We start from the raw sequence: 9,543 nt of genomic DNA, 5'->3' as shown, positions 1-9,543 counted from the left end.
TTCTCATCTGTAAATTAGGAATGATAATAGCACCTGCTATTATTATCATTGTTATTGTTGTTATGGACCGAGGTCCTTCTCCCCCGAAAGGGGAAGTGACTTTTCTAAGGTCACACAGGTGGTTCATGGCAGGCCCAGGTCGCACAACCCGAAATTCAGCATTCCTTCCATGACACCACTTCGCTCCTCTCCCTACTGTGGGCCCAGCTTCCCTCCGGTCTGTTGGCTAATTCCATGATGAATAATCCAGTTGGGAGCGGGTTTCAGATTTCCGCGTTTATTCCCTTCCCCACCTTTGTGGAAGGAGACCAGATGGGGGAGGGGAAGGCTGCGTTTCACTTTCTCTTTGAGTATTTAGGAATAAACACAGATCGGGAATCCCTTCTCGGTGGATCCATTAACAGGGCTCAGTGTTGGGCTCCGAGGGGCCAGGGGGAGTGTTTATTAAGCGCCTACTATGTACACCGGGCGCGTGGAGATAGGGAATCGATCAACAAGTGTTTAATAAGCAACTTTAGTGTGCCGGGCGGCGAGGCAGAAAGGCCCCCCCTCTTTTGTTCCCCCCACCTCCGGAGAGGAATGTCCCCCCCGTCTGGGGGGGTGCGGGAGGGAGATTTCTGGCCTGAGAGATGCGGACAGCCCCAGGCCCGGGAGAAAGCGAACCCGGGGGGAGACGGAGTCCTCCCAGAGCCAGGACTCGGCGCTGCGCCGCGGGAGCTGACCAGCTCCGGGGCCGCGGGGAGGGCGGCGCCCGGGCGAGGCCGAGGCCCGGGCCGGGGTCCCCAGGGGGTCTTGGGTGAGGTCGAGGCCGGCCGGCCATCCTGGCCGAGCCCCGTCCCCGAAGCCGGGCAGTGTCCCTTTAAACGGGCGAGGGAGGGGGCGAGCTGTGCAGGATGACATCAGTGGGTTTGGCCAGCGGGCTCAATGGAAAGTCAATGAGCGAACGAGGGAGGGGGAGCGGCGCAGCCCCACGCGGAGGCCGGAGGGGCGGGGGGAGGAGGGGGAGGGGAGACAAGGAGAAGGAGGAGGGAGGGGGCAGCAGCTGGGAGAGAGGCAGGCAGGCGGGCGGGCGGGCAGCGGGCGGGCAGCGGGCAGGCTAGCAGGCGGGCGGGCGGGCGGGCGGGCAGGCAGGCTAGCAGCTCCGGGCTGCGAGCTGGGTGTAGCTTCACCTCCCCTCCTTCCCCAGCCCAATCCTCCTGCATCCTCCAGCCCTCGGACGCCTGGGTCCCTGGCAGCGCCCGGAGCAGGAGCTGGGCACCGGCCCCTTCCCGGCGGGGTAAATATTGGGGGGCTGGGGGTCCGTTTCGGGGGGCAAAGCTGGGGGGGAAAGGGCGCTCCTCTGGCCCTTTGTTTTTGCTGGGAGACGGGGTGGGGGGGCGGGAGGGATGGGAGTGGGGGTGGGGGAGAGGAGCGGGTGCTTGCGCGCACACACATACACACACACTGACACACTCACACGCATACACACTCACCCACGCAGCCCGGCTGGCCCCTGGGTGACAGGCCCCGGGGCCGATCCCCGAGCACAAAAGAGCTCGGTTCTGGGGCAGGAGATCATTTTGCAGAAATGCTCCCGGGGCACGGCTGGGGAGGCGGGGACCCCCTCCCGCAGGGCCGGAGCAGTCCCTTTCAGGCTCGTCTGCCCCTGCCGCCGCTGGACGTTTAAAGGGCTCGGGATCTCCGACGAGCAGACGGGGCTCGGGTCGCTGGGAGCGCCCGCCTTTCGGGGAGAGGGAGCCGGGGACCCCGGGCTCGGGGAAACGGGCTGCGTGTACGTGTGTGTTCGGGGGCTCGGGGTGAGCAGGCTGAACTGGCCCGCACTGGGTGGGGAAGCAGCTGAAACTATTTATTTCTCCGTCCCCTGCTACCCCCTCCCGTCTTTGTATTTTTCTCTAAACAGTCACCTCCCCCCCCCCCCATTCTCTTTCTCTATCTCACTGCTACTCGCTGGCTCGGACCCCTCTCCTCCGCGCTGGCTCCGTCTCTCTATCTTTGTCTCTCTGCTAGCTCCGTCTCTTTCTCTGCTGTTCTCTCGATCCCTCCCTTTCTCTGTCTGTTCTCTCTCTCTCTCTCTCTCTCTCTCTCTCTCTCTCTCTCTCTCTCTCTCTCTCTCTCTCTCTCTCTCTCTCTCTCCCCCCTTTCCCTTTCTTCCCCACCCCTGTTTCTCCTTCTCTCTTTCTCTTTCTCTGGCTCTCTTATCCCCTATAGCCCTCTTCATCTGTCTTCCTTTTCTCCATGTGTCTCTCTTTCTCTTTCTGCCTCACCTCACTGTCCCTTCTTCCCCCAGGGGGGACTGGGGTGGGGGTGGGAAGGATCCTTTTCTCTTACTTCTCCCAAACAAAGTGTTCGGTGGCCCCTTGGATGGGTGTGTGTGTGTTGAGGGGGGGGGGGAGCGGAGAGACTCTGGGAATAGTCTTCGATAAAACAGGCCACAGAACCAGGTTTTCTTTTGTGGAAAAGGGGGGGGGGCAGTGAAATGACTTCTTCGGATTTCCTCTTTTCTCTGAGTGTGTGGCGTCTGTGATGTGCATAATATACATACATATATGTGTGTGTGTATATATATAGACAGGCTTTTGAGTATATGTATGTGTACATATATATTTGTAGAGAGAGATATTTATTCATATCTAGAGAATCTGACTCCCTTGCAATATCCAGGGCCTCCAAGTGGGGTGAGCCCCCTTCCCCCAACAGACTTTCCCCCTGGCTTGCTCTTTTGAAGTAATTCAGATCAAATAGGAGGACTGATGGGGGGGGGGTGAGAAACAAGGAAGAAAAGGAATCCTGAATGTTGTTTTAAAAATGTCTGCTTTGGTTTATTCTCTGTCTTTCATCTCTAGGGTGTAGCTTCTTCCCACCCTCCACTCCCCCCACCCATTAAATATTGTGTGAATCTAAAGAAATGGATGGGGGGGGCAGAGGGGATGTTGGAGGGGAGCTGGGGGTTCTGGGGGATTATTTTATAGAGAGAGAGAGAACACCCATTTCTTTCTTTCTTTCTTTCTTTCTCTTCTGGTCTTCAGCCTCCTGGCCCCCTTCCCCATATGAAGAGAGTCAGAGTGTTGGAGTAAAAAGCTCGAGTTATCTCTTTATCAAAGGCTTCTCCTCTTTCCAAAGGCACATTCCGTCCTCCCACAGTCTCCACCATGTAGCCGGGGAGCACTCATCCTCCTTGGATTTTTTTATTTTTGAGTGCAGGGCCGGGGGCAGAAGGGGGCACTTGTCAGGCCCCTGGGGACCCCCGTGGAGCACGTGAGGAGAGGAACCCGGGGCAGGGCAGGAGGGAGGCGGTGGGGGGGTCTGCTTCTCCCTCAGATCGATTTCTCCTCGGGTCCCACGGTGGTCCCCCCCCCCCCCCGCCTTGCCTCCTGACAGCTCCGGAGGAGTGTGGGGGGTATTTATGTAAGAGGGCCAGACGAGCTCCATGTCTATTTACCTAACCCGGCGTGGGTATTTATGTAATATAGGATGAGGGCGGATTTATTGGCACCAGCCTATGAGTGCCCAGGCCCGGATGTGTGGTCCCCGGCTGGCACACGCCAAAAACGTACGTCAGGAACGTGTGTGAGTGAGTGGAGGTTCACTGTGCATACGTACTTTTCTCCCTTTGGAGTGTACACACTTGGGAAAGAGGGGCCGGGCTCGCCTCCTGCGAGCACACGCTTGTGCAGTGCTGTGCTCGTGATGGTCCTTTGTAAACATTTATCTGGAGCCTCCATGACGGTTCTGAAGGGGGGTGCGTGTGGTGGGTGGCAGACCCGGGAGAAGGCCAGGATTGCCCCTGGATTTTGAGCTGGAAGAGCTCCTCTGGGCTGCCCCACTCATTTTACACAAGTAGAAACTGAGCCTGAGAGAATCGGGGCGTTTGGCCCGGCTCACGCCCCTGAGACCGGCCGCTTTCTGCATGGAGACCGAGAGTAGGCCGCCATTTCTCAGGGTCCTGATTTGTCCAGGGTGAGATTAGGCCGGTCTGTGCCGTGTCGGGGGAGGCAGCTCGGGGCAGTGGGAAGGGCGAGTCCCACTCCTTCATCTGGAGAGGTCACCACCTGCATCTCCATTCCCTCATCTGTAAAATGGGCATGTGCTCGTCTCAAAGGGTGGTCGTGACATCCCAAGGAGATGGGGAACTTGGGAAACCTAAAAACTTTATGGGAATGTCAGGTCTGTTATTCAAACAGCAGTCCAAGTCATTTTGTGGTGCTTTGAAGGTTTACCCAGTTCTTTCCTCAAAATGTCCCCAGTGGAGACTGTATTAGTCTTGGTTTTCAGGTGAGGAGGCCGGACCTAGAAAGAGGTCACCGACCGACTCTGCCCTAGAATAACCTCTGGTCAGTGACTGGACCAGGGGCTGGACGTTGGGCAGACTGATGTGCCGTCTTGTCTCGTGCCTCCTTGGCACTGAGTTTTGTTCTGTCTCAGAGTGAGAGCACGCCCGGGGAGATGGGAAGAGGAGGAAGGAAGAGGAAGTTGAGCTGGCTTTCTGTGTTTTCCTGTGCGATTCTGGACAAATCTCTTCCCACATTGGCAAAATGAGCAGATCTCGACATATCAGCTCAGACGTTCTAGGACTCCTTTTCTGTCCCTGCTCTTCCATGTAGGGAAGAGAGATTCTTCTAGGGTGGTCCCTAAGTCCACACAATTCATATCTTCAAAGAGCTCTCGGTCAGGAAAGATGGTGGCCCAGGAAGTGGGACTGGATTGGGGTCTTGGTTCATAGACCAGGGATGTTTTCCTGTGATGGTCTTGGGACCCCGGAGAGCTTCAGGGCACCTCAGAAGGAAAAGAATCAAAATGGATGTCCTCCCCAGCCAATCTCCCCCAAACTCCCCTATTTCTGAACTCCAGAGAATTTCACTCAGCCCCCTACCCATCCTATTTATCTCTGATGGGATGTGATGAGCCCTTCAGGGAACCTTCTGTCCCAGGCCTTAAAAGGTACCCCAAAACTTGGTGTAGGTAAAGGGGGTAGCTAACTTCACAGTCAGAGGACATGAATTCAAATGCTGACCTACCATTTATTGACCATATGACCTTGGGCCAAGAGGATCTCGGAGGTCCAACTCCTGGGATCTTTTCAAGCCCCGGACCCTCTGAGACCCTGTCTCTGGTCTCCTGGGTGTTGTTGGGAGGAATTTCCCAAACCCCTTTTAAAGGGGGTAGTGACAGGAAGGGGCTGAGTATTGAAGACCAGATATTTTCAGGAGGTTTTTCTCTACCCTCAATGATAGCAAGTCTGTCCCCCACTTCTAGGGCAGAGGGAAAGACAGCACCTTGTGATGTAGTGAAGAAGACACTTTGGGATTTGAATTTAGGAAAAACATGGGTTCAAATTAGAGCTCAGCTGCCCCCTGATTCTATGAGAAAGTCACTTAATTTCTGAGGTTGTTTCATGTGGAAAACAAGGAGGTAGATAAGGTGCCTTCGGAAATCTCCATCATGAGATCCGTGAACCCTTGAGCAACTAAGACGCTGTACAATGGAAGGGCTCGGCCAAAGAGTCCTCTGAGGTCTTTCCCAACTCTGGATTTAAGATCCAGACACCGGGATCCAGAAGGGATTTGGGGGCAAAGCAGGGGGAATGTTCTCTGAGCAGGTCAGGGTGACACTCCCCCGGATAGAGACAGCCCAGGCGCCTGTGACCTCATGGTCCACAGCTGCCCCTAAATGTCCTCAAGCTGAGCTGGGAATGGGCCAGAGAAGACTGATTGTCTTTCCTCTAATGGACTCCCCCCCAAAACCAAGAGTGGGTCATCTATTCTTGTCTCTTTTCTCCCCCCAAAATCCTCTTTTCTCTACCCAGTGAGTTGAAATTGAATGGTGGTCACTTCCTTAACTTATTCATTGTTGGGCCATTGGGCAGCCACCCCGAAGCTGGCCAATCGCTTAGAGCCAACGAATGGCTAGTTCCTAGTGGGTGCCCAGTCTGAATGGTCCCTTCCCTGTCTCTTCTTCTCTCCCTTCCCATGACCAGGGTGTGGGTACCTGGCAGGCTGAATACCCAGGTGTCTCCGGGCACTGAAAAAAAAGGTGGGAGAGGGAGCAAACCTTTCCCTTTCTCCTCCAGAAAGGAAGGCACACCCATTGCTCACCCGGGGATCCTGAGAGACACCCTCTTCTTTTTCCTGGCCTTTAGGGATGGGTGGGGTCCCATGGGAAGGGCACCCCGCTCTGGCTTCCTCTGTAGTCCTGTTCCACACCTGACCTGGGTTTCCCCATTTCTCCTTTCTTGCAGGGAAACTAAACCATGGAGCTTCGTGTGGGGAACAAATACAGGTTGGGCAGAAAAATTGGCAGCGGCTCCTTTGGGGACATCTACTTAGGTAAGTGGCTCTGGTTTCTGGGTCTCCTGGTGAGGGCTTGGGAGGGGATCTGTCCCCGGAGGCAGAGCGGCACCTCCAGGGCGGTGACCTGGGCCTTTGGACCCCTGGCAATGACGTGACAAACCTATTCCAAAAGTGAGCGGAGCTATTTGTGTGGAACATAGCCATGTCCTTTTGGGCCCTCGGAGGACAAAGGACAGACACCAAACCCATCTCAGGATTGTTGAGATCTGAGCGCTTGGAAGGTTGGAAGGGGCGGTAGAAGGCCAAGTGGAGAGCTCCCCGATTAGACGGCAGAAACCCCGGCTTCCAATCCCACTTTCTAGCAGGGCGACACTGGGCAAACGCCTTTTCCTCTCTGGGTCTCAGTTTGCTCGGCCGTAGAACTTAAGTGACCTTTGAATCCCAAGCTTCCACCTTAACTCTCTGGTCCTCCGTCGGGTCGCGGAAGCCAGATGCTCTTTGGAGAGGTCCCGGCCCGTGGGCGCACATGCGCTCTGGGGTGGGGCCGTGACTCCTCCCCCGCCCCCTCCCTCCCGGCCGGGGCATTTGACCCGTCGCGAGCCCTCTCGCTGAAGGTGGTTTGTCCCTGTTGCTGCTGCCACAGCAGCAGCGGGAGATATTTTTAGCTCAGATTACCAGCTGGGGTGACCCAGGTTTCCAGGCCGGGCCGTGGGAACAGGCTCCAGGCGGGTTCGGATCACCCGCTTGCCCTTCACTCCCTTGGAAAAGACTGTTCACTGAAACCGAGCGGAGATGGGGCAGCTTCTGGCCCGAGGCAGCCTCCTCCGGGCCTCCCCACCCCCTTCCCTGCCCGCAACCCTCCCTGCAATCCGACCCCCCTGAGTCGGCGTCGTCCCTGGGTCCTGTGTCCAAAGTGACGCAGACTCCCCCATGCGCAGAGCGCCTGGTCCGGGAGCTCGGGGACCTCCCTGCCCGGAAACGCTTCCTGTTGAAAGTTTCAGCTTGCCCTGGTTATTTTTATTTTATTTTTTCACTGAGAATTATGTCTTTCTTTCTGGCTCGCTGCCAATCCCCCTCCAGCGAGGAGCGGGGAGCTCGCGGTGTGCAGGATACCCAGAATCCCCAAACCTCCAGAGAGCCGGGCGGCTCAGAGACCCTCCCAGCCGCCAGAAATCTCCATGGCGAGGGGAGAGCCAGCCGGTGGTGGGGAGCCCACTTCCCCCAAAGGCGGTTCCATTTGTGGACAGCTTCCTGTTTGGGGGCAGGGGGATGGGGGAGGGAGCAGGCGGCTGAGGAGAGCTGACACAGATCCCTACTCACCCTCTGGATTTTTCTGAGCTTGATCTCCTGTGTATTTTATCTTCTGTGATATTCATTCATTCATTTACTCATTTGTTTGCTTGTTTGTCGATCTATTGATTCATTTACTCGTTTGCTTATTTATTTATTTCTTTATTTTTGGTGAAGGAATGGAGAGGGGGTTGGCCATCTAAGTGTTAAGAAGGTCTGGATTCAGATCTCCCCTCTGACGCATACTGGCTGGGCAGTCACTTAAACTTTCCTGGCTGGCCGCCCAGAAGTACAGAGGAGCTGTCAGTTTGCATCAGTGGAGGGAGTTTTCCATATTGGGAGTTCCCTATAGTAATGAAATCATAAACAGGACAGGTCTGGACTGAAAAACATTTCTTCCAGTTGGTGACCTCAGGGCGGGAGCTGGGGGGGACGGTTACCCTGTCCCTGCACCTAAGGAGCCATTTGAGAGTGAGTGAGAGTGAAGGGATTTGGCCCCGAGGTGGAATTTGAACACAGACCTTCCTAGGATAATAGATGGGAAAGACCTTCTAGGTCCCCCTCTAAATTCCCTCATTTTCCAAGGGAGGAAATAGGCCCAGAGTTAGCTGGCTAGCCGCTGTCTGAGCTGGGATTCGAACACGTTTATCTGACTCCAAGTCTCTGTTCTCTCCTCCATAGCCGGTGAGGCTCTGAGTCTGGGGGTGGGGAACGGGTGCTGACTTCATTAGTGAGCTGTCTGGAGGGTTTCTGAGAAAGGAAGAGCTTTGTTAAACAGCATTTACTAAGCACCTATTAAATGTCAGGCCTGGTGCACTGATGTCATCCTTCAATGCTTCACAGCAGTAAGGAGGTCGTAGCAAGACCTATTTGCAGGCTGGAGATGGGATGACAGAGCACACCTCTGTCCTTCAAGGACCCTCGTAGCAGAGTTCAGAGATTCTTATTTTAATCTAGTGGAAAGTCATCAATAAGCATTTATTAAATACCTACTGTGTGCCAGGCAGATGAAGGACCTGAATTTTGGAAAGTCATCAATAAGCATTTATTAAATACCTACTGTGTGCCAGGCAGATGAAGGACCTGAATTTGAATCTTGGCTCCATTGTTTACGAACTGCATGGCTTTGGGTAAGTCCTGAAGCCTTAGTTTCCCCTCCTGTAAAATGAAGGGGTTGGGTTTGGTGATTTTTATAACTGAATCTACTGGTCTGAGCCAAGAAGACCTGAATTCAGATCCTACTGCGGAGCTTAATTAGCTGTGTGACCCTGGGTAGTACCCCTACTGCCCAGGTGCATTCTCCATAAGTGAGATGATTGGTCTAGAAGCCCTCAAGGTTCCTTCCAGTTGTAAGCCTCTCTATCTAGGATCACCCCATAGAATGTAAACTCCTTGAGGGCAGGGACCGTTTGGATTTTGCCTCATCCAGGCTTAGTAGCCTGTTGACGTAAACTGAGTCACCAAGTTGGCCAGAGGATGATGGATTGGGGGCCAGAGCAGTTTCTAAACCCCTCGCCTTAAACTGTGTTTGAGGATGAAGACTTAGAGCCTTGAATGGTGACCTCTTAGCGTCCATTGGGTCTTTCCCAAGCGTCACCTCTGTACCTCCATCCAGGGTCCCATCCTGGCACTCTGGGAGGGATATAGAACAGTCTTTGACCTGCAGAGTTTTGTAGTACAGCTTGGGAGAGCGGTTCATGCGCATGAATCAGAGAAACACATGCAAGCTAAACTGTGGATGGGCCCTGCATGGATGAAAGCAATTGAGGAAGGTTTTGTGGAAGAGGCGGTTTCTCCCAAAGTGTTTTGGCCACTTCAGGGAAGCTTCAATTCCAATTGTACTAATGTAGCGGCTCCAGGATGTTTGAGTTCCAAAAAAAAAGCTCTGGGAAGTACTTTGAATATCACCTAGGCTCGTAACCCCTCCTCTCCATCCCCATTTGGCAGATGACAACACTGAGATTCC

At 54.6% G+C, this 9,543-nt stretch overlaps 1 protein-coding gene across 4 annotated transcripts in view; it reads left to right on the top strand.

The window, feature by feature from the left end:
* Positions 1 to 1,112: 1,112 nt before the first annotated feature.
* Positions 1,113 to 9,543, top strand: part of CSNK1E (casein kinase 1 epsilon) — a 54,563-nt gene continuing 46,132 nt past the window's right edge. For 2 of the 4 annotated variants that reach the window (XM_051961942.1, XM_051961945.1), the window contains exons 1-2: positions 1,113 to 1,276; positions 6,236 to 6,323. In XM_051961942.1, the coding sequence (XP_051817902.1) occupies positions 6,248 to 6,323 (76 nt within the window). In that variant the 5' untranslated portion in view covers positions 1,113 to 1,276; positions 6,236 to 6,247. Of the gene's footprint in view, positions 1,277 to 1,547; positions 1,772 to 6,235; positions 6,324 to 9,543 lie in introns of those variants that run through there. The other 2 variants (XM_051961944.1, XM_051961943.1) reach the window with 2 other exon arrangements.

Source organism: Antechinus flavipes, chromosome 5 (genome assembly GCF_016432865.1).
Source record: "Antechinus flavipes isolate AdamAnt ecotype Samford, QLD, Australia chromosome 5, AdamAnt_v2, whole genome shotgun sequence".
Lineage (NCBI taxonomy): Eukaryota > Metazoa > Chordata > Mammalia > Dasyuromorphia > Dasyuridae > Antechinus > Antechinus flavipes.
This window is presented reverse-complemented; position numbering and strand designations above follow the sequence as displayed.